Here is a 25748-nt window from a genome sequence, read left to right as displayed (position 1 = left end):
GTCCCAAGGCTTTGGCTATCCTCTTCTGCTTTCCCACGCCACAAGCAGGGAGCTGGATAGGAAGTGGAGCAGCAGAGACATGAACGAGCTTTCATATGGGATCCCTGCACTTGCAAGGCAAAGATTCAGCCACTAGGCCATTAAGCCAGGCCCACTTCACCCTCAGTTAAAATCCTTCAGTAGATTCTCAGTGCACATAGAAATAAAGCTGGCTCTTTGATGGGCTGTGTACGTCAAAACTCAACTTCTGCTACTCTTTCCTCTCAAGAAACCCTGAACCACCCACAGCTCCCAGAAACAGGACAAAAGCTTTGAGATGCCCTTGTGTTTTGCATTTGCTGCTCACTGTCTGTTAACCAGTGCAGTACCTGCTCCCAACCTGCAGTTGACTCATGATGTGACTGTTAGGACTTTCAAGGTTAAATGAAAACTTCTTGATGAAGTTGTTCCTTGTTGCCTCATTGTTCCTTTCTCTTCTGCATGCATGTTAGACCCAAGGAATTTAGTGCTGAATGAGGTGGGGCAAATAATCTAATATTCTAGAGTCCAGGAGGAATGGCGTGTAAGTGCCATGAAAGGGAAAAAATAATTGAAATAGGTTGAATTAGGGAAAGGCAGGTGGGTTGTGAAGAACAGACAAGTAGAAGATGGCCATCTTGGTAGAGGAAAAAAAATGTATTGGGTTCAAATCCTGGCTGCCTCACATCTGATCCCGCTCCCCTGCTGGTACACATAGAAAAGCAGAAGATGAGCCAAATGCTCCGACCTGCTCATCCATGTAGGAAACCTGCTGAATTTCCAGCCTCCCGGCTTTCACCTGGCCCATCTCTGGCTGCTGTGGCCATTTGGGGGAGTGAACCAAAGCATGGAAGATCACTTTCTCTAGGTTTCTCATTTCTCTCTGCCACACTGACTTACAAATAATAAAACAAATTATTTTTTTAGTTATTTAGAGATATGGATTCATATAATCAAATAATTTGGAAACCACTTCATTCGTTTTTTTCAAATGAAAGTACTCCACAGTTGTTTGCTGTTTTGTGTTTCAATATTCCCTCAGGAAGGGTGTTAGTCAGTGTGTGGCACTGTGTACTCAGTCGGATGAAACCTGTTACTAATGGGAAACAGTGCTGTTTTCACAACACCAGAATTCTCCAGGCCGACAACATCTTGGAGTGTACCTAATGCATTTACTAACAGTCCACTGCAAACGACAGTTTTCTCAACCAGAAAACCAAATAGCAGATAGGGATGAACACACTACAGTGTCACATCCTTCCTGTGACCCTAAGGCTCACAGAGATGTACAAGTAAGCATATGATTCCTGCTGACTTTAAGTGTCGACTGGGATTTGAAATGCTGATTTTAGATTCTGTGCCTGCAGTTTCTTTCGCACTGGGCATTCCCACGATCAGCAGAGGAAGTTACAGCTACCTGAAGCAAACACTCACCTCGGTTTTGTCCTGGATGACTCGCTCTGAGGAAGAGGACTCCGTGGTGATTGTCTCTGTTGCGGATGTATGTATGAACGGTAACAGGTTTTCCTGTCCCTTCCCTGCCCATCTCTAAATTCGCTTCTTCAGTGTTGATCACTGCACCTGTGTGGGTTATCATTCTTCCAAATAGTAATCCCCAGATGCTTTTTTAAGAGAACAGATAACATATTTAATGTTACTTAATGCCACTGAGAAGGAACTAAATACTTAAATCTTAAGAAATGTTGTCTAAATGTGGGAGATAATAAGCTTGGAAAACTTGAATTTCATTTAACACAGAATCTGTGCATACTATGTGAAACAGAGATCATATCTATACACAGAACATTAGAGCTGATGCTGTAATGCTACCAGCCAAATAGAACCTGGGTGTATGAATCCAGGGCTAATGAATATTAAGTAACAGCAAGGACCATTCATTGAGAGACTTCTGCCTGGAACTGATGAACCATGAATGATTTTGCTGGACATGATTTGTAACCTGAATCACATCCCTGTGAAGCTTACGGGTGAAGAAATTGCAGCCTAAGGACAAGGAGCACCTTTCCTGGTGCTTTATGAAGCAAGCACAGTAGGCCTGCGATGGCTCCATGGACTTCTATTTCGCCCATAATGCCATGTAAAGCTGCAGATGTTTAACGTCACAGAGCCTTTTGGAGGGAAATCTGGGGACACAGATGACATTTAAAATATATATATATTCTTTATCGCAGAAGTCCAGATTGATTCCAGGAATTTATCCTAAGAAGAGACTCAGGCAATTTTTTAAAAACATGACAATATAGTGTGGGAGCTGAGAACACAAACACTGATGCCTGATGGCTTTAAATTACGTGATGGTACACCTTTAGAGACAACTCAGATTTGTGTAACTTCCGTGTAACTCAGATTTGACAAGGATGCTGTCATCCTTCAAAGTGCAGACTTTATTTTTTTGAACTACTTATAGGCCTCTCTATATATTTTTAGATTTATTTATTTATTTCTATTGGAAAGTAAGTTATACAGAGAGGAGGAAAGATGAGAGGAAGATTTTCGGTCCGCTAATTCACTCCCCACATGAAGGCAACAGCTGGGGCTGGGCTAGACTGAAGCTAGGAGCTTCTTTGAGTCTCCCATGAGGGTGCAGGGGCCAAGTCTTTGGGCATCTTCCACTGCTTTCCAAAGCACATTAGCAGAGAGATGAATCAGAAGTAGAGCAGCCAGAACAAAAACTGTGATTTGTGCTGGAAGCAGTGGTTTAACCCACTATGTCACAACACCAGCCACTAAATGTCTTCCAGAGAGGGCCACCATCTGAAGGTGTTTGTAAACCAGCCTGTAACGTAATCTAGCACACAGTTCAGTGACAAGCAAGGCCATAGAGGGTCAGGAAGGAGGAAACCTTGGGAATCAAAGTGACTACTACTATCTGGGGGAAAGTTGACATCATCTTATAGCTTCTTATTGCAATTTACTCACAAGTGGGGACATTTCCAAAGAATAGTTCTTTCAAATAAACCATTCCAAAGTGACTGTAGTAAGAGTGAAACAGTTTCAAATTAAATACATTTGTAAACTAGTTTTGAGGTGTAAATAATAAATAGTAATGTTGCATATTGTGGCAAAGGAAGAATGCAATGTTTTCTAGATGCAAGTTGGATTTTTAAAATATTTTAAATTCTTGTGTAGAAACTGAAAGGACTAGTAGTGTTTCAGAACATAAGAACTTTCCACATTTGTATTAGATTTATACACAGCGAAAACCTGCCTGGAAAACTATGAAACATGCTCAGTTTCTGTATTTTTTTCTCATTTTTAGAGCAATGAAGATTATTTAAATTATGTTGTCAGTATGATTACAAAAAAGTAAGTAATAGCTGGCAAATTTAAAAACTAGTTATTCTCTATTTTCTCATTTCCTAGCCCATTTTTTTTTCTGAATTGTGTGACTAATTCATTGATGACCATGTTCTTTTCCATGAGCACAGACATGCAGAAAGAACCAGTAGTATCTGTCACGTTGTAATGAAATATATAGCTTGTGTTTCTCTCCAGTTTTGGAAGTTACCTCCCATTAGAATTCCTATTTTCCATGTAATAATTATTGCAATAACTATTCCCCCACAAAATTTATTGTTCCTAAGGAAATTTTGCAATGTTCTTATATTCCCTCTGGATGAAGTTACTTCATCGCTTGTGCTTGCCATCTCCTTTGGGGTAGCAGTGAAGGCACATCCTGACGAGTCACCGTGAAGTCATTCAGCAAACAAGATGTTCTGGGTTTGGCCCAGGCTTCCAGAGCCTTGTGTTCAAGTGGGTGACAACAACTTGGAATCACAGCACAGAGCTGGGTGTCATAAGGCAATATGAGAAGACAGAGAGGAGGGGTGTTAACTGAGCCGAACCTAAAGTGTCAAGCTCTCGGGCAGATGGGCTTGGTTTAACCCACTGTCACAACCCCAGCCACTAAATGTCATCTAGAGAGAGGTGTATGATCATGCCTAGCAAGTAGAATATCTTAGGAAGACAGAAGGCCAGTGGTTTTAGGAACTGTAAGTAAATCCTGGAGTGTGGATGTTTAGGACTAAGAGGGAAAACTGGAGCAAGGTAAGGCAGGCCACAGGGAGATCTCATCCTTTGGCACCATGCTAAGGAAGACGAACTCTGTGCTATAGATGAGGGTTGCAAACAGGGAGGAGGAAAGTTAACTTGGGGCAAGGAGACTGGAATGAAAGAATTGCTTCCTTAGAAGTTTTGCTTTTTCTTTGTGAATTACCTTAGATACTGTGTTGAGGATGAGAGAGTTGATGGGGCAGTAAAGTCAACTGGTGAAAACTTAAACTGGGTGACATATGGAAAGGGAAAGGGAATTGGCAAGATTAAATAAAATTCTGTGTATTTTTTGTTGTGTCCTGGCTGCTGCACTTTCAATCCAGCTCTCTGCTGATGGCCTGGGAAAGCAGTAAAGAACGGCCCAAAGCATTTGGACCCTGCATCAGTGTGAGAGACCCAGAAGAAGTTCCAGGTTCCTGTCTTTAGATCAGCTGAGCTCCAGCCATCACGGCTTTTGGGGAGTCAGCCAGCGGATGGAAGATCTTTGTCTCTCCTTCCCTCCATAATTCTGATCTGTCTTTCCAATAAAAATAAATAAATATTTAAAATTGAACCCCAAACTCTTATACTCAAGAATACCCTGTTTTCTACTTATTTTTGAGGCCTAGCAAGAGAGACAGGCAGACACATGCAGCTTCCATCGCTGCTTGACTTCCCACATGCCTGTGTCATCTAGGACCGGAGCCTGCAGCAGAAGCCAGGAGCCAGGCACTAAAGCCAGGTCTCTGGCAAGAAGGGTCCAGCACCCCGTTCCCCGAAATATCTCCTGCTGCCTGCCAGGGTTTTCATTAGCAGAAAGCTGGAGCCATGAGCAGAAGCTGGGTCAAAATCTCAGAGACTCCTGTGTGGAACATGGGCCTCTTGACTGCTGGGCTAAATATCTACTCCTGTAAACCAGACTTGTTCATGATTGTATGTACTGCTACTTGAGGTTATTTTCATTTGCCTCTACTATTCTAAATTGCTATACAAACTCTTGTGGTTTGAGGTTACACAATTTCACCTAAAAATTTTTAGGGATTATTATTTTTACCTTAAAAAAATACCCAAATACCAGAAACTCTCATTCTTCTCTTCCATATTAATGCTTTCCATTCCTCAAGGAACATCTCAAAATTAGTTTTTAAAAGCTGAATAAACCATAAAATCAGAGTGCTGGCCACTTTCCTCCTGACATCTCCACTAATGGAGCGCTTATAAGGATGCGGAATAGTTTTTTTCCATGAAAGTCTATTCCAGATTGAATATCAAAGGAGGCAAATTACTTAGTGTCCATGATCAAAAGAAGCAAAATTGCTACCAGTTTTCCTGGGTCCCAAACTCACATTCTTTTTCAGCACAATTGTGCGATTTCTACCTCCATGCTACTGAAACTCACCCATCAATAAAAGATGTTTTCAGGCCAGCACTGTGACATAATGCACCAGTCCTCCACCTGTGGCGATGGCATCCCTTATGGGTACCCGTTCATGCCCTGGCTGCTTAAATTTTGATCCAGCTCCCTGTTTATGGTGTGGGAAGCAACAGAGGAGGACTCAAATCCCGGGGACCCTGTTCTCACACGGAAGAGTCAGAGGAAGCTCCTGGCTTCTGGCTTTGGCCTGGCCCAGCTTCAACTACTGAGGCCATTTGCAGAGTGAACTAGCAGGTTTGCGCTCTCTTTCTCTCTCTCTCTGCCTCTCCTTGTCTCAGTAACTCTCCCTTTCCAAAGAAAAATAACTGAATCTTAAAAGTAAATGTGCTTTCTGCTTTGTGTGCGTGTGTATTTACATGTATGCAGGCAATCCTTTTTTTGCAAGAAAGTGTGGGACCATAAAAATGTTTGTGCAAATTGAAATCATGCCAGATGATATTAAAACCCAATGTGAAAAGTCATAATTGTTCCATGACTTTTAAAATATTAATGTATAGCTAGGTTGGTATACTATACTTTGCATGTCAAAATCATGAATATTAAGGTGTTTTACTCTTTTAGGAAAGTTGGTCAAGAGTAGTTTTTAATTTTATTTGTTTATTCATTTGAAAAAGTAGGAGAGAGAGAGAATGAAAGCTTCTATTTGCTGATTCACTTCCTAAAAGCACATAAAACCTGGAGCTGGGCGAGGCCAAAGCTGGGAACCAGAATCTCCATCTAGTTCTCTCCCATGGCTGGCACAGACTCAAGCACTTTGGCTGTCTCCTACTGCCTTCAAGTTCACATTAATTACAAATGTCAGACTATGTGTCCTATTTAAATTAAAAAAATTATAATCTAATGAGATTTTATATGTTTAAAGCTTCATGAAAAATGAGTAACTATTTTGCTGCCAAAAATGTTCGAAAATTTGCATTTCCATGAACTTTTTGAAGATTGCTCATGTAGTTTACTTTCTTGTTATTAATTTATGAAAGAAATACTTCTGTAAAAGTGTTTTATGATGTAGATACTATGTATTATCTCAAAATATGGAGACATACATAAGAAAATTTTGTTTAGGTATGTATTACATAATTTATAGCAAATCGAAACAAATATTCAGTTAAAAGCCTCCATTTCCTTCTCTTTGTAGATTCAAGAGGCAGGTGAACTTGGGATTCTTGGAGGTCATTTCAATACCTGCTTTTCTCTATCCAGACATGATACATGCCTGGCAATTCACTAATGGCTCAAAAACGATTCACAGGTATGGAATCTGAGAAAGCAGTGCACTTAAGGAACTCATGTTCTCCGATGAAATCCAGGAATTAGCATCCAGTAGACACTTGCAAGGATTGCAATGTGCTGGAGTGAGCTCTGAAAAGCTTGCCAAAGCTCCCCAGTGCATCTCTGCCAAGCTCTGCTTAGTGACATCAATGGTTAGCATGAAATCAGGCCTGGTGAGTACGTCTACACCGTAGGAGTGGGCAGATGTCTCAGACCAGGATATTCCACCTGTCACTCCCAGGTCAGCTATTACACGCTGACAAGCTCACCACTGACGGTGTATGCTGGTACTTACAACCAGTCATTAACAAAAATATAAGGAGGGGGAGGACAAAGGCTGCGATTATGAATCCTTACACCTAGATTCTAGTCCCAGCTTTTTTATTGGCTGCTTGTCCCTGATAACCCTGAGTTTCCCTTCCTTTTGAAATCTTAATGACATATTTAGAAGAGGAATTTTGAGAATAAAACTTTGATGATTATTTATAAAACAATATTGACAAAAGTTCTAGACATATAAAAGGGATGCATTTTTAATACATGTTTGGTAACAAATGTAGTCAATATTATGGGAATGTAAGTATTTGGTTCCTCAAATCCAGATTAATAAGTAGAAAGTTTAGAAAGCAGAAAAAGTTCTCCAAGGAGATCTTTTAGCTTTACTTTAGGAGTTTTGCCTGGCTTTTAATTTATGACCCGTACCATGCCTAGGTTGTGGAGTCAACGTGCTAGCAGCCATCCTAGACCCTTGTTTTTCCTCCAGCCCTTTTCATATGTAGCTAATGTTTCTTTTCAAAACTCTTATTCCATGAGATCCTTCTCCTCTCCTTTCCTCTGCCTTGAACTTGGCTCACACTTTCCCCTTAGAGCTCTGTTTGCTCCTTCTTGTCCTAACCCAGTACAGCTGCTCTATGCTGCCTTCTCCATGCATAGCACAAGAATCTTGTTTACAGGTGATCACGTTCAGAATCTCCCACTTGTCATAAAAAAAGTTGTGCTTCGCAACCTTGTCCCTGCCAAATCATCCATCCTCAGCATCTGTTCTGTCAGCTCTCTGTGCTCTGAAACTCAAGAGCCCTGCTCTTTTCTGCAATCACGCCCGCACCATGCTGCCCACCTGCAAGGAATGTCTTTCCACTTTCCCATCTTATTGTCAGATTGCTGTCACCATTGAAGTCTTCACATAGCACTTATTTTAGTGTCCTGTTATGAATGTCTTGTCTTTCCATTCAGATTATAGGGGCAGAAGGACAAGAACTGCACTGTGTGTTATTCTTTGGGCTGGTATCTAGTTCAGCGTTTGATTAGAACCCTTATTTATGCAACCATTGGAATAAGACCTAAAGTGAGAAAGAATATTAATGTTATCACCCAGAAGTTTTATCTAGATAAGAAGTTAACTAACCCTACTGTAAGATCAATATATTTTGTTTATTATACTTCAATAATGACACCAGACACTGTTCATTAAATGAGAGGGAAACTTGTTAGTATAAACATGTCAATTTTACCTAATGTACCTTGTGCTCTAATAGACTATTAAAGCCTGTTCTTTGTTAATGTGTAAATAAAATGTAAAGAATGACAAATATTAACAGATTATATTGCTTATCTTTAGTTGGCAAATGAAACAAGTGCTGGACTTCTGTATTTTGATGCTGTATTCCCAACCCAAGGCCACATACTATTTACAGGTAAAAACTTGGGGGGTGCGTATATGCCATATAAAATATTATTTTCTCCATTCCTTAATTCTTGCCTTTCTCATTGTGTTCCTTCAACTTACTTTATAACAAAAAAAATGTAGAAAATAACCTTAGAAAATACTACAATGAAATGCTAAAAGGAAACAAAATAAACTGTCAGTTTTTCTCACTGAATTCATGGTACCAGAGCAAATTAGAGTTACTTAAAGCAAACGCAAAAGAAAATTTTAAATTAGGGGAAAAAATAGAAATGTCCTGCCTCTGTTTCTTGGCTCACCATCTGACTTGCCTAAGCAGAGGTATTTTGAGCACTCATTTCGTGTCAGGCATTATCTTTGCTTCACCCTCCCCTCCTGAATTGCCTCACACTTTCCGAATGACACAGTCCTGTAGTGCCTGATTCTATGGTAAAAATAAGGAGCTTGCACATAGTGGGGGTCCCTGAATTCCTGCACATTGTTAAGTGATAACATGGAGTTTCTGAACATGTGGGCAGCTGACAGATGCTTGAGAAGTCTGCAGAAGGCCCTTGGAGAGTAGAGAGAAAGACAGGGAGCAAAAAGGAAATGTCTCCACTTTTTTTTTTTTTTAATGAAAATACCCCCTACTTCCTAGATGGGGGCAATGCAATGAAGCATGAAGTCTAACTTGGGTTTCTTTGTGATGTGAACACCACAATTCTACTGTGTGCCTTGGTACTGTGCCCAAGGACTTCCACTTTGTTTTTAATCATTTAGGGGGCCTTAGTTCTTAAATTATGCACAAGATACGTTATAGAAAGAAAGGAAAGTCTCATTTCCATGTGCTACTCTCTCTAGAAAGTCTTTATTTCAAGGCTTATTTGCACCATTACTGTAGTCAGAGGGCTGTGGACGAAATGGTCAGCCCCTTCTGCAGCTCTGCTGAGGCACCTCTTATCTAAAAGCATCAAGATCTTTGCTAGGGATGGACAGCTTCTCATCTGCCATCTTTACAAAAATAGGATGTTGAAAGTCTAACACCCAGAATGCTGAAATTCAATATGGATCCTCTGGAAGGTGATCAGCTGGTGCCCTTAGCCAGGGGACCTCAGAGAGTGAGCCAGCCCTGTCCCTGGTATGAGGACAGCATGGTCAAGCGCCGTCTGTGAAGACTCAGCCAATGGCCAACTCCACACCTTCTGATGGTTTCATCTTGGGCTCCCAGCCTCCAGAACTGGTTCTTGTTTATGAACCAGTCTGAGGCTTTTCATTGTAATATCCCAAATAGACTAAGACAATCCTATACCAGACAGTGGAGCACGTGTGAGGATGAAAAGCAATTCAGGTAAGAACTGTGTCAAACAGAATCCAGATTGAACGTGAGAGGTCAGTCTTTAGGAAATAAATGAATTACTCTCTGGTCTGGTTATTAGAAAACAAAAGATTTCTAACTAGAAACACATTCAACAAAATAAACTTAAAAATCATATTCATAAGAATGGTTTTTCAGCATAGACCACTACATTTTCTGTTTTCAAGCAATAACCCACTCAATGGAAGCATTTAATGTACTCATGCCTTTTTGGTTTGTCTTTTTCCAGCTAGAAGATGACATTGTTGCTAAACAGATGTACTTTACAAAAATAACAGATTTTGTACGTAATATGACTTTGCATGACTGGTTTTGCCTTGAATTTTCAGTGCTTGGGTTCATAGGTAAGCAATAGGTTTATTTTGCTGAATCAAGCCTTTAAAAGCATATGCACAGAATAATTTGAAAAGTTTTAAAGAATTGACCAAAGACTTTGTTACTAAATGGAAAGAAATGCCATGTTTTAGTAAACATACTTTTAACAGTAAAATCTGATGCAACTACTTCTATTTCCAATACCATATTTTTAAGCCAGAATTTTGTTTATAGATAATTTAAACAAAGCAGCATAAATGTACATGTTTATAAAAGAGTTACCATTTATTCAATCATTGCTATGGGTCTGGTACATATTAGCTTGGTGACTAAGTGATTTTTGTTTCATAGAAAAATGTTGAAATTTGAGATTTAAAGTTGTAGAGAAGCTTTACAAATATTGTGCCACTAAGTCTTTGCAATCTCCAGTATGCCAAAGCTGACATTCTTAAAGGATATAACAATGTGAAGTCTGTTGTGGTGCAGTGGGGTGACCTGCAGTTGGGGATATCTACATCCCACACTCGAGTGTGAATTCCAGGCCCAACTACTCAGCTTCCAGTCCAACTTCCTGCTAATGTGCCTGGAAAGCAGCAGGCAAGGGCGTGAGTGCATGAATGCTTGGACCCCTGATACCCACATGGGAAACAAGGGTAGAGTTTTAGCCTAAACTTGGCTATTGTGGATGGACATTTGGAAAGTGAACCAGCAGGTAGAATAATGTGTGTGTGTGTGTGTTTCTTTCAAGTAGTTAAAAAAAATAAACAGCTTTAAAAATATGTGACTTATGTTCACCAATGAAAAGTTCCTAAAATTGCCTGTACTGTGATTTTTTAAAAATTTTTAACCTTTTTTCATAGACTTTCCATGTTCTGTTCTTTGAGCCTCAAAGCAACAAGTTGAACACCATTCTCTTCATGTAGTAACACATGACACATTGATTCGTGCCAGAGTTGTTGGTGTTCATATGTTGAAAATAGATATGTAAACATACAGATATTCATGTAAAATATTTGGTGTTTTTCATGATTGTGTCTGCTTTAAGTTTGTAAAATTGATAATCCAGTTTTCCCTCAAAACTAGATCTGAGCATTATATTCTGAGCATTAGTTTATTGTTTCTTGCTGCCATGTAATTATGCATCCCCCATTTCTTGAGAGGTCCATTTTGATCATTTCTGATTTCCTGTGAAATCTGCATGCCCTGCGGTAGGGATGCTGAGGACTGATACAAATGGCTCTCTAGCCTTGCTGAGTTGCTTTGCAGACTGGCTCTGCCGTTGATGCTCTCATTCACGCCTTCCTCTACTTGACAGCATTTGATTTGTTCATTGATCACAATAATAATTTTTCATCATCTTTTTCTTCTCTTAATTCTTCCTTTTGGCATTCTGGGGAATATAAAATGTTTCTCTCGTTATAAGTAAAATCTGCCTGTATTACATTTATGTAACCATTTTTTTTAAATAAAATTTTATTTTCACATTCTTTACATAGTTAATTAGGGTAAGAAGGTTCAAGGGCTACAGGAAAGTGGATAATACTAGTATGTTTTCCATATTGACGTAACTGTTTTTCTTAGATTTTTCTGTAACACTATGAGACCTCTCAAGGGTTTTTGCTCAGCCTTAGTTAAAATATGAAAAAAATATATAGGTGATAGTAATGTTTGGTGAAGAGCTTAGAAAGGAAATGTATTAATACATAGCTGAGAATTTTAAATTCTCAAGGAATTTCTCCTTTTCAGCCAAGTCAAATATGAGAAGCACAGAAAATACTTTTATTCTTTTTTTCTTAAAGAATTTTATTTTGTTTGCTAAAGTGACAGAAAGAGGGAAAGACAGATATTAATCTTCCATCCTCTGGTTCACACCCCAGAAGGTCACAATGGCAAGAACGGGGCTGAAGCCAGGAGCCCAGAACTCATCCAGGTGTTTGATGTGAGAGGCAGAAGTCCATGTACTTGGACCTTCTGCTGCTGCTTGCCCAGGTGTATTAGCAAGGGGTTGGATTGCAAGCAGTGCAGCTGAGATTTGAACCTGCACCCCATGGGGAATGCCAGTGTCCTGCTCTTGCCCCAGTGCTGGCCTCAGAGAGTGATCTCCTTTCTGATCACGCAGGAACACACTGAGTAACATTTAAAAAGGCTTCAGTCTTGTTATCATGGTAACAATTCTATTAATCATTGTTTACATTGGCAGTGATCTTATTAAATAAAATTTTATAGCATGCTGGCATACCATTTTTGTCGTTGAGCGAAGTGTTTTGGATACTGCATTGTGTGACATCCATTTTGTCATTGCATGGATGACGACAAAGTTAAAAATATGCTTACATTTGAAGAATGAACTGTGCTTACATCCTGCTATTGTGATGATTAAATGTCTCTGTGCATTATACACTAATACTTTAAAGTGCACAATTGTCTGATAGTGTTCTTTCAACTTCATTTGAAGATTAGAAATACACTATATTAGGGGAGAAATGAGCCCGATGAGCTAGTTTAAAGTAAAGATTTGGGAGTAGTAACTAGAGGTAATATACAGATTAAAAAAAAAAAAAGCCCAGATGTTGAGATAGCACACAATTCTAGAAAAACTTAGAAGCTTAAAATGTAGACAAAGTGCTACAAAATTCAGGTTGTAAATTACAGTTTGTCAAAATTAAGTAAGTAAAGCTCCTATAATTTCCATTCTATTTCCTTATTTTTCATTTAACTTAGAAAATCTACCCTCATTGGTTGTCAGCATTGTTCTCTTGTCCATGCTGGTTATTCTAAATCTGCATGCACTGCTGTGTTTTGGCAAGATGATCTTTCATATTTAAGCAGATGTAGCATTTTATTTTGTTATCCTCAACTTCATTAATGATTTTAACTTTCTTTCTAAGGAATAAAAAGTATTAAATCCTATTTCTTTCTTTTCTGCCTTAATAGAATAGACAACAATATGTGAGTGACTTGGATTTATTTACTTTTTCTCCACAGGAAAATTATTTAGGTCAGAGGACTTAACTGATATTGTACGATTCTTTCTAATGTTCTACAAGGACAAACCCATTGATGCGCTCTTAAGTGAAATCTTTCATTTAAAGACGTGTGATACAATAAAATATCAAGTGCGTATTGATTTGCTTTTTGTTTTGTTTTCTTTCTCTCTGTATCATTCTACCTGGAGCAATTAATTTTTCTATAGACTCAATTCAAGTGTTATAATGTGTCTTGTACCTGGGTAGCAGGTACCTGAGCACTGAGCCATCCTCTGCTGCTTTTCCAGGTGTATTAATGGAGATCAAAGTGAGAAGTGAAATATCTGGGACTTGAACCAGTGCTCATATGGGATGCTGGCACCACAGGCAGGGCTTAATCTACAACACCATAACATAGGTCCATAGATGTGTGTATTTATGAGGTGTGTTGCCAGAGGTCAGCTTTCCTGCTTTTATTTTTAAGGAAAAAATACTTTCAAATTATTTTCTATTGTGAATAATATTGGTAACTTTTAAAATTGTGTACTTTTTTACTACTGAAAGGAATTGAAGGGTTGCAATTCAGCACAGGAATTAATGCGTTTGGGAAGGGAAAGAGAATGGTATAGTCCAATAGATCTGAATAGGCAGGATAATACTAAAATTGTTATTGAAGTTATTGGGAATAAACTAAAGGAGAAGAAAATTATATTTGGTACAATAGCTGCCTTATCAGAGCCACTTCACAGAAAGTACATGCTTTAACTAAAACTCCTTTCAAACATCAGCTGTTTGGCTTTATTCTTAAGGAAAAGGTAAGAATTAAATGTTTACACTTTAAGTAACAAGTTACGACTCTAGCAAATACTAACATTTCTGCCATCAGTAAGTACAATAAGAAGGAATATTTTTTTTTAACAATTTTTTTTCTGTTTATCCTTAGGTAACGTGTACTCAGCGAAAGAAGCAAATCTGTGTTCGGCATAATCCATCTCTTTTCCAGCATGTGGGCATACATTCATCTTTCCTGGGAAAAGAGCAACATTCCAAAGTAAGATTTTTGAAAAGTAACCTTGGCCACATATGGTAATTCATAAACATAGAGAATATTTTGGGAAAAGCAAGGATGTCAATGAGACTATAAGTTATAATTGTCTTTAAGTATAATTAATCTAATGATGAGTATATTTTGTCAAGGGTAATCATAAATTGAGTAATGAATTTTTAAAAGACTGAAGTTATCTGTCCTGGTAAGAAAACTCCAGCTTACATAAACTTCTGCTTTGCTGTCCCAAGTTCTGAAATTGAAAAGATAAGATTAAAAATATGTCCCGATAGGAGCCCCAAGCGGTCCTCAGAAAGAGAACAGTAAACTTCTTCGGGACTCGGGAGAGGAGCTTTCTCTGGTCCTTACTTAGTTCCAACTTTGACTCCCCCCCCCTCTCTTGCAGTGACCATCAGGGTCACTCTGGAGCCCCCAAAATTAGATCAGATAGAGAGAGACCAATAAGAAAAGCTTAGAACAGACAAGAAAAAGTCAGTTTGCACTCTCATATACCTCACAAAGATTAGTTACTCCTCACTAAGGTACTGAAGATTTCTCTGCACACCCCTCCTAAAACTGTTCTGCTCCTCAATCTTTAACATTTGGGAAAAAAAAGAGTTATAAGCCTGTTTGGACTATCCTAAAATTCACGAAGTTCAGTAAAGTCACACTTGAATACTATAAGCGGCTAAATATAAATATAAAGAAAAAAAAGACACGAGACAGCTGAATAGTACCCTATAACTATTTTAAGGTTTATAGCAGTCGGTTATGTATAGACTAAAAATGAAATGTCCAGGATGTGGCTAAGAACTTGCATTTTCTAACACATTGGTTACTCAGTAGCATGCCAATTAACTTTGTGATGTTGTAAATTTCCATGTTTCTTCCTGTTGTTGAATTTGTGTTGTGGCTTTTCACTGGAGGGGGATGATATTCTGCCAGCTTTACTTTCAGACCAAGGATGGTCTCCCAATGAAACTGTTGAATTTATCTGCACAATAAGATGCTGGACTCCCTGCATGCCTGCAATGATGGAATTATGACTGGTTATGAGCTGTACTGCTGTAATAATATGGAGGAAATCAATATAGGGGGAGGGTTTGGGAAGGGGTTGAGGGAATCCCAGAGCCATGGAACTATGTCATAAAATGAAATAATAATTAAAAAAAAAAGAATTAGAGTATAAACAGGGTTTCCAAATTTTAGACAGAAGGTGTTTATGCTAATGCACATGTCTCAGGAAAAGAGATACTTGTGTTATTAGACTACAAAGAAGTTAAACTTATTAAACGCATCAGGATTTGAAAAAATGTATGTTCTGAAAATATAGTATGATGTAATATGATTAGTTTAGAATTCAAAATTATACAGGAATATTTCAAAAATTAAATCCCAGTTATGTAATTTAGAGGTGTCAACATTTTTATTTCAGACCAGTTTACCAGATGAGGAAAAATCCAATAAGGTTGATTCTTAGTCATCCCAAAATTTTGTGTCATTTTTGGAAAGATATGTCTTTTTAAATTAATTATTTATTTATTTGAGAGACAGGTGTACAGAGTAAATTCCCATCTTCTGGTTCACTCCCCAGATGCGTACAAAGGCTGGAAATGGGCCAGGGCTGAAGCCAGTTAATTAGTCTGTAGCCTGGATTTCAAACTGCATCTTCCACATGGATGGCAGGACCTAATCTTATGAGCCATTACTTCTGCCTTTCAGGTCCCTTCAGGTTCTGGAAGCTGTAGTCAGGAACCAGAGCCAAGGATTAAACCTAGATATCCTGTTCTGGGCCAAGGGTATCTCTACCACTAAGCTAACCACTTACTTCTGCAAGTATTGATAACTGATGCATCATCTTGGTGGAGTAGAAGCCACAAAGAAGTATATATACATATATATCTCCTAAATTATATACCCCTCTGTGCTTTCTTCATCTAAAACGAAGAGTTTAGATGTAACAATCCTTAATTTCCACCTCTGAAATGCTACTGATATTTCTATCACACAACAAAGGAGATGATTGTTTTAATTAATCCATTGTCCATTAAGATGGGAAACGCACATAGGAATACCCGTGTCCCATCAGTCATGACCTGCCCTCTGCCAAGCTTTCCTGCTATTTTTAAAATACAGCCCTTTTTGGAAGAGGAGCCAGACACAGTGTGAACTCAGTTAATATTAGCTATTATCTATCAAGCAAGGTGGAACCTAAGAATGACCACGTGTGTTGAAGTAAATGCTCGAACTGATGAAAATGGAACTGCTGTGAATCTTTATGGAAGAAATAACATCAATCATTGAAATACAGAAACCAGCTGCAGATGGTACAGTAAGAGATTGGCCTGTGACAGTGTATGTTTTGGTGCTGTGATGGAATTCCTGTCATCCGTTACTCGTTCTTGCCAGATGAGGTATTTTAAGTTCATTTTAATGAACTCATGATATGAAAGTAGATGATAGATAGATAGATAGATAGACAGACAGACAGTATTCCTGGCTTATTGTCCTCATACCACATAGAATATAAATAAATAAATAACAATTTAATCATATGTCATATGATTATATTTCAATTTTTTAAAATCCTAACAGGATATTTACTATTAGGAGTCTCAAAATTACACCAGCCTCTTTAAAAATTATCACAATCCTTCTTTGGAAAAAATTATCTAACAAGGATTACATTATTTCTCAACATTCTTAAAAATGGATATTGCATTATACTTTTAAAAAATTAAATCCTCAATAATAAAATGGTAAGTACCTTTTTTATATTTTTTCTTTAATATTTGTTTTAAGTCTTTCTTAGAAATTTTTACACAAGATTTTTGCCAGTTATATTGTGTCACACTTGTTATAAAATTATTTTAGTGTAAGGTAAATTTCTATGCAGAATTATTGGGTAGAAAATATTTTGTTCCTATTCATCTAGTTTATTGTTCAAAAATGATCACTTAACAAGGCAAAAAATGTAACATCTTCTTAGTGATGAACTTCTAAAAATGATTTTTAAAAATTTTTCCTAGATCTTCAATTTAAATGTTTTTTTTTTTTTGCCATTTCTTGTTCTACATCTATAATAAACATAAGTTCTTGTAGAAGCAGCTAAAATTATTTCAGTGTCAATAAAATGACAGTTTCTGAAAATTTGGATCAGATACCTGCATGAGTTTTTTGGCTGTGTTGTGCGTTTTCTGTAATTTGCTAACGCTCCAGCCACATTAAAAGTCTTTTTCCTGGGCCCGGCGCAGTAGCCGAGCAGCTAAAGTCCTCACCTTGTATGCACTGGCATCCCATATGGGTGCCAGTTTGTATCCTGGTGGCTCTGCTTCCCATCCAGCTCCCTGCCTGTGACCTGGAAAAGCAGTCAAGGATGGCCCAAAGCCTTGGAATCCTGCACCCGTGTGGGAGACCCAGAGAAACTCCTGGCTCCTGGCTTCAGATCGGCACAGCTCTGGCTACTGCGGTCACTTGGGGAATGAATCAGCAGATGGAAGGTCTTTTCTCTGTCTCTGTATATCTGATTTTGCAATAAAAATAAATAAAATTTTTTTAAAACAAAAGTCCTTTTCCTTTTGCCATAGTACATTGGGTTTAAATATGCTGTAATATGTTAGATACAGTACAAGTACCCAGTTCACCTGGATTTCAGTGAAATGATGATTCTGTGTCCCATTTTTTTTTATGTTGATGAATTAGACAAGCATAGGTGGAGGTGACAGACAGAAGAGAGGGCAGAGGGACACTTCCCACAAAAACACTGTACATGAATTCTCATGTAGTGTCATGCTGAGCGTTTACCACTAAATAATTGTGTTTGACATTCCCCATTTTTTAAAACTTACTTACAGTCCTGTTTCTCTTTTTTTTTTATGTAATGATACAACTTTGGGGCTAAGAAAAAAATATTCTTTTGAAAAGAACAGCTTGATTCCTTTGTGAGTTTTTTTCCCCCTTTAACTAAAGAAATCCAAACCTAATTTTACATGAAATGTAGTGCCCATAACATATTCTCAGCAAAAGTTCTTCATCCTGATTTGAGATCTATTCTCTGTACTTATTTCATTATATGTTTTAACTTCATATTTACTCAGTTATTCTAGTTGAGAGGCAGAGAAAAAGAAACGCAGCTTCCACTTCGCTCTCTGTTGCCCAAATGCCTGCAGAAGTTAGGACTTGTCCAGACCGAAGCCAAGAGCTCAGTCCTGATCACACAGGCAGGCAGCAGTGACCCAGCCATTTCCTCCGTCTGCACCGCCTCTTGGGGTGCACACAGCAGGAAGCCAGAACCGGGAAGGGAGACAAACTAGAGCCAGGTACTCCGCATCCCAAGCAGTGTGTTCACCGCCAGGATGGCTGCTCTTCCTTCATATAGTGTTACTAAAGCATTGTTCATGTGCTTTCATTAAAATTATCTTAAGTCTTTTCTATATATGTTATAATATATAATATACTTAGTATATTATTGTATGTAACATAATATAAAGAATATATTATATAATATATGCTGCATGTAAATATTATATGTAAACACTATATTATCATACATTATATGAATATATCATTATACATTATATATATAAGTGTGCATTATATACATATTATACAAATAAAATTATATAATATGTACATAATTATAACTCTATATTATATAATTAATATAATATGTATTAACATAATATATTCTATATATTCTATGTAGAAAAGATTTATAGATTTGTTTATATTTCAAATTATTAAAATGCAATGAATGTTACAACAACATTTATACAGCCATTTATTTATCACAATGACAACCAGAATATATAGACTTCCGAGGAAACCTGCAGTAGGTAATCTGTGTTCAATATTTTGACATCAGGACAGCACTAAATTTGACATCTAATACAATTGACAGTTATGTCTTTGGGCGCCAGCATTATACCATAGTGAGTAAAGCCACAGCATGCGACAAAGGCATTCTGCATGGGCACTGGTTCAAATCCCAGCTGCTCCGTTTCCGAACCAGCGTCCTGGTAACAGCCCAAGAGTTTGAACCCCTGGCCCTCCATGTAGGAGACCTAGATGAGGCACCTGGCTACTGGCGTCAGTCTGGCCCAGATCTACCTGTTGTAGCCATCTGCAGAGAGAACCAGTGGATGAGAGTTCTCTATTTATTCCTCTGTCTTGCTCACTCTTTCTGTACTTCTGATTCTCATATATATAAATAAATATTTTTTAAGAAAGAAGTCAGCTCTTTCCAGCATAAAGTTACCTGTTCTATTTTAAAAGGATGATGTGCTAAAGAAGATATAATAAGCAAATATTATCAAGAAATATAGTAATAACTACTAATATGATTTCTAATTGTTACAAGATTCTTAATTTTATTTCAGAAAATGTTAAAAGAAGCATGTATAAGAAGAATTTCTGAATTTCTTGGACTCTCACTCATATAACCTTGATTTATAATGACAGAATCTTTGAGAAGTTGTAACAATGAAAATACATAATTACCTAGAAGAGGAGAGAGCAGCCAACCAAGCACTGTTCTGAAACTGTTAATCTCCCTTTCAAGAAAAAATAGAATGTTTATAATATTTATACCTTAGAAAATACGATTTAATTTAAAAAGAATAAAAGGAAGGATATTTTAAAAAATAAAAGTTGTATTTTATTAGTGTATAACATAATCTCAATTTATAGAAAAAACTGAGCATTATACTCTTTTCATAGGCAAGTTTTGTATGAATCGGTCTATACTATTTTCCATGTTAAGACACTTAAAGAATTGTGCAAATAGCAAACCTGGAAGTGGTAATGCCACAGTATCTTGTCTTTTAATAAGTGCATTTAAAATTATGCACTTGCCCTTAAGTGCCATTTGAATGGCTTTTGAGACATCTCAATCTGTGTGTATTCTAATAGTCGTTTAGTACCAAAGGTTTTGTACTTAATGTTGCTTTCTTAACCCGTAGTATAATTGGGTTTGTGTGTATCTTTTCATTAGAACAAATTTTCCATATTTTAATAGCTGATTTTGAATTTAATTGTGAACTCTGTGTTATGACATTTGGAAATTCTTGTGAATCCTCATGTTGTGCAAAATTTTGAAAAGAATTATATAGTAACTGTATGCTCCTTTCCAAATATATTACAGTCATTTGTTTTTATACATGTTGGTTTTGTGGGTTTTTTTAATCTTTTTTTATATATATTTTTTAATTACATTGTATTATGTGACACAGTTCTATATATCCAACAAACATAATTATTGGATACAGAATTCTTTCACATCAAACTTTTTAATCTGGAGTCTCAATTTTTTGAATCCCTACTAATTTTTCTCTACAATAAGTGTCTCTCATAGGGGTCTACTAATGTCTCCTAATATTTCTGTTATCTGGTTAGATTTCCTTTATTTTGAATAATAAGAACTATCTGCTGTGCTTGCATCACATGCACTCTCATCTTGATCTCATCCTGCTTGTTGCCCCTCAGCACCAACACCACACTGAGCTCAGGGGAAGGTGTGTCAGGTGCCAGTTTACAAAGAGACAAACTGTTCACCTGTGTTCACTTCTCTCTTTCTTGAAGTTTATGTAGTATGAAGATGTTAAATTTGACTTAAATTTTGAATTTTTGGAATGTAATCTAGCAGAGCACATCCCAGGTAACACAAGTATGAAGAATTTAAACTAAATCCAAATACACTATTTCTCAAAAAAAAAAAAATAGCAGCATTCCTTGAATAGGTGTTTAAAATTCAGTTTCTTAGTACACCAAGACAAAATAACTTACAGACTGGGCTTTCCATGGGATAAAGCCTTCAGCACACACAAAAGCACAGAAGGATCTCAAGAAAGCATACTGACTGAAAGAGACAGCATCAAAAAAGAAGGAAGGGGAAGGGAGAAGGGAGGGGAGGAGAGGAAATGAGAGCAGGCCAACACAGCAAATAACAAGCAAGGCATACACGGTTCTTTGTACTAGCTTTCCAACCCTTCCACATCAACATTGGATACAATCAGTGAGTCTTTTACCCTAAAATTTTCAGCTTTGACAAGAGCCTCAGTCTAAGTCCTTTTACTTTCACACATTCATTCCACTTTGTCAAGAATGGATCCATTTGTTAAGTCAGAATGCACTAGTTTATGATGCAGTAACATGTAGCTTCTACATTTCAGTGGCTGACAACTTGAAATCCATTTTTCATTCAGGAGACCAAGTTATCAGATGGGATGAACTTGCTGAGCCGCTCTGGTGGACAGGGACCCCTAACTTGTCATGTGTTTCCATAGTCACCCCAGGAGAAAGAAAGGCTAGTGGATCACCAAACTCCTTCATGTGGAACTGAAGTGCAAGACATTTGCTCACTACCGTATCGTTCATGGCAGTGGCCGAAGTGAGCTATGGCCGTCTTTATGTCCAAACCGGGCAGAGTACAGTCCTTCCACATTTCCAGAAGGCAACTGCCACAACAAAACTGTAAAATATTGCTCTCCGAATTCTTTTTTGCTGTTGACACAACCCTTTATAAATGCATACATTAAAGTGAAAAGAAACAAGTTGGAAGAGCAAAGGAGTGAAAGCATGATTGCCTTCGTGGAGCCCCCTACGCCAACATTCCCCTTTCACCCCAACTGTTGGCTGTCTTTCATGTAAGTAAACTTGATGGATTACCTTCCTGTTCTCCTCATGCTGCCCAGAAGTTCCAGCGATACCCTTTTATCCCCTAAATTTCTGAAGCCAGGAGCTTTGGGCTCACAGTCATGTATCTGTGGCCCCATTCAGATTGGTCAGATTGCTTCATTTTATAACTTTAGGAAAGAGTTGCATGCTACTGTTGTGGGGTGTGAGCAAAATCACTCCAGACATGTCTAAGGTTTATTAAGGAGTCTTTAGTAACCAAGCTTGGTGATAATAGGGCATACTAGAAATAGCAAATCACAAGTCCATATGGCAATCCCACCAATCATAATCCAACCAAACATAACCCCAAGAGGAACAAATGGTCATTATCCTTATGTCCATCCATTAAGCTGAAGACCTATGTCCCAGTTTCCCCAACAATATAAGTTATCCTAAGAGACATGCAACGAATAACCTGGACACACTTACAAAGCTTCAGACATTCACCTTTCCTTAGCTTCTCTGCCCATATTCCACTACTGCTAGGCCTCACCTCTCCTGGAACTCCTGATAGTACACAGACCAGAAATAACATTACTATATCCATTGTCCCATCTAAGCAGTACACAGGGACCATGCTCAGGGGATTACCTGTCCTGGGTCAGCGAAGAGTCGAGGTGCCAGAGTAACGGAAGCACCTGACCAAAAAGAGAGAGAGAGTCCCTGCTTCACAGGCCTTTTAAAAGGGGCTTGTGAGGGGAGTGGTTACATGACAATGCAATACCGTCCCCTCTCAGTTGATAGGCGAGCCACAAGTGGGCAGGAGCGAATACCTAAGTGTTGTGGCTAAGGAGTTGATTAGTGCTCGTTGGGATGGGCAGGAACAGGAACTGGGCTTGTTGCTAAAACATCTAGACTAATCGGACTTATCTGTATCCAATATCCTGGCTAAATTAGGATGTGGTGGGAGTGGTTGAGGATGGAATTATCATTCCATTGCTGTTAGGACCCGCCTTCAGGACAGAGGGTAGGGGACACAGCCCACTGGCTATCACTGGCTGCACCCCATAACACTATAATTCACATTGGATGTGAAAACAATTTCACTCAACACATGTCACAGTGGGACCAATCATCTTTCTAAAAGGAAGTGCTCCGGCCGGCAGAGCCAGTAATGTGGACAGGGAGAGGGTCTGGGGATGAAGCACCAACAGGAGAACAGTGATGGTAGAAGTCTTCCTTTATTCCTCCTTCACCTCTCCTTCTATACTCTTACCCCAACATCCTCATTGAGCAGGATATTGGATACAGATGAGTTCAATTAGTCTAGGTGTTTTTAGCCACAAGCCCAGTTCCTGTTCTTGCCCAATTCCTGTTCCTGCCCAGTTCCTGTTCCTGTTCAGCCTAAGGAACACTAATCAACTCCTTAGCCCACAACAAGGAAGGAATAACAACCTATCCTGTGTTCCCATAACATTTGTCTACATTGTTATTATATGATTTCTCATATTTCAAAGGTACTTCCAAAAGTTGATGGGAAAATGAAATTCACAGGTGAGTTTAATTTGATGCCAGCCAGATGGTTTTGAGATTGACGCAGTCTTTTTATAATATATGTTTTTATGAACTTTTTGAAGATTTCTCATTTTGGGGATTTTTATAAGTATCCATTTTCCTAAGTTCATAAACTATTTGAAATCAGGAGCCACATTTCTGTCATCCTTGCATCCCTCAAACTGCCTGGTACATAGAAGATGTCCAATACATATTCAATGAGACTTAAAGTGAAATAATCCAAAGTTTTTGAAGCTTCTATTCTAAATTCCTATTAAAATAGATGAAATAACATTTATTTGTTAAATAACATTTCCAACAGAAATAAGAATTAACATGCACATAACAAAATATTGCAGTTTTTACAAATTTCCCAATGTGAGTCTGAAGGGTTCGTTGTAAAGGTGACTGTGCTCCTGGAAGTCTGGAATCTCCAGAGAGACACCTGCATCCTGTTAGGAGCAAAGCTCCTGCTTCCTGAAAGACATGGAGGCAGGCAGGAGATACGGAGAACCTTGGAGTTTGGGATTTGAGGGAGAGACAGCTACCTCCAGGCATGCTATTTTATTACTGTCTGCCTTGAAGTGATATGATCAGGGCCCCCAAGCCTATACGTTGTATATTCCTGTCGCATGCTTTCTGTTTTGTGTCACTGCTAGCCCCTAATCATGTACTTGCTCATTGTCACATAGCTTCTTGATTTTTTTACTATAATAACCCCACAATTATTTCATTCAGAGTGCTTCTTGCTTATGGCAAGAGGCTGCCCATTGGAGTAGACAATAAAATCATCTCAATTGCCTTGGAGTCTTGCTCAGATTCATTGAACCCCAACATGAGTCCATGTAAATCAGGTTGAGAAGGATCAATTTAGCTCACCTTTTGAGGCAAAACTCTAAGATGAGATGAGTGGGACTTGACAAATGCAGTGATAGCTACAAACAGGGAGAAAAGCCAGAGGCAATAAACGGTGATCCTAAAACAGGATTCAGTGCACAAGGTGAGAAGGTCCTGCTAACGCTTTCCTGGGGAACGCTTTCTCTTCCCTCCATGTGCCAATTGCGTTAGATCCAGCAGCGTACACAAGCCTTATCACTGGCATCCAAGGACCATAGCTGAGTCTTCAGGGCAGCATTCTGCCATCCTCACAAGTTGGCTAGCTGCTTCCGGGTGAAGAGGCACACTGGCTAGTGAGCCTACTGCTGCAGCGCCTTCACCACACGCATAACCTCTGTCAGGGGACAGATAGTGTGGGTTACCACGACAACGGATGAGACATTCTGTGCATTCACAAATGGTGGTGCCAGAAGAAAAACAGGCAAGCCCACAACCAAAATGTATTCAAGACCCTGTAAGGACAAATTCAGCTTCCTCATGATGGAAGACTCCCAGATCATCAGAATGCCACTTCAATCTCTGCCTAGTATATACCCAGGAGGTGTTGTTATGGCGAGAGTTCATTATTGACCTCTTCAGTTGGCAGGCTGGGAATCCCATTACAGCGATTGCAAGATCACCTCTGTGAGGAAAAGACCCATCTTATTGAATCTGTGAATGGCTTCGCTACCTGCCACAATGACCACCTTCTAGGCAGGATCTTTGAACACACATCAGGTGGCAAGAGGAAGAGAAGTATGTATAGATTGTTATCCATGTGGCTCATGAGAGCCTGCTCTTTAGAGGATGGCTGTTCGGGAGCCCTTATATGGGACTTTTTTTTTTTAATGCTCTGTACCTATTCCGAGAGATTCATCCATAAACGTTTTCTACAGTCTGCTTGATCAGTCTGTTGATACAAACAGTAGTGCAGCTCTAGATTCAGACTTACAAGCAAGTAGACAAATCAATGTCTTGCTTTGAAATTCTGTGCCCTGGAAGGATTCCCCTTCACTATCATGTTTTGTGGACTTCCCTGGGTATAGTTGTCCACTCTGGCTGCTGCAAAAAGGCATTGCAGATCCAGCCACGTAGTCCAGGCTGTGCTGTTTCCTCTGCTGTTCACTGGCCCAAGAGGCTTCACCTGCAGGGCATAGCTGTGCAGTGAGAAAGAGGTAAGGAAGCAGAAGGAGCAGGTGCCACGACAGTAGAAAACCTGTCGCCTCTCTTCAGGTGTCTTAGTTCTTTTCTTCACACTGGAAAACTTGACTAGTAAAAAGTAAAAAACGCAGCAAGACTCCATTTCCAAGGTACCCTGAAGGAAGCACAAATTATCTGTTGCACTACTAGCAAGCTCTGGAAAGATTCCTTGGTTCTTGTTTGGACCACTGACTGCTCTTCTGACATGCCCACTTGGCTACTGGTACCTTCATAGTCAAGGCTTAAATTCTGCAATCTTTACATTTAAAAAAAAAGTTTATGCAACAGGGAAGTAGACAAAGATTGACCAAGTTCCCACCCCGGTCATTCTCAACATTCCAGAGGCAAAAGTTGTTGCCTTTTTT

The 25748-nt window shown here is 38.7% G+C and overlaps 1 protein-coding gene across 1 annotated transcript in view; it reads left to right on the top strand.

The window, feature by feature from the left end:
- MGAT4D (MGAT4 family member D) overlaps window positions 1-25748 on the top strand; it is a 49119-nt gene that overhangs the window by 21230 nt on the left and 2141 nt on the right. The window contains exons 4-10 of the mRNA XM_040967392.1: window positions 1386-1519; window positions 3299-3345; window positions 6642-6755; window positions 8394-8469; window positions 10043-10157; window positions 13114-13244; window positions 14038-14145. Coding sequence (XP_040823326.1) covers window positions 1386-1519; window positions 3299-3345; window positions 6642-6755; window positions 8394-8469; window positions 10043-10157; window positions 13114-13244; window positions 14038-14145 — 725 coding nt within the window. The remainder of the gene's footprint in view (window positions 1-1385; window positions 1520-3298; window positions 3346-6641; window positions 6756-8393; window positions 8470-10042; window positions 10158-13113; window positions 13245-14037; window positions 14146-25748) is intronic.

The sequence above is a fragment of the Ochotona curzoniae genome, unplaced genomic scaffold (genome assembly GCF_017591425.1).
Source record: "Ochotona curzoniae isolate NIBS_2020 unplaced genomic scaffold, NIBS_Ocur_1.0 scaffold_4506, whole genome shotgun sequence".
Lineage (NCBI taxonomy): Eukaryota > Metazoa > Chordata > Mammalia > Lagomorpha > Ochotonidae > Ochotona > Ochotona curzoniae.
Note: the sequence above shows the minus strand (reverse complement) of the source record. Positions and strands in the feature narration are given on the sequence as shown.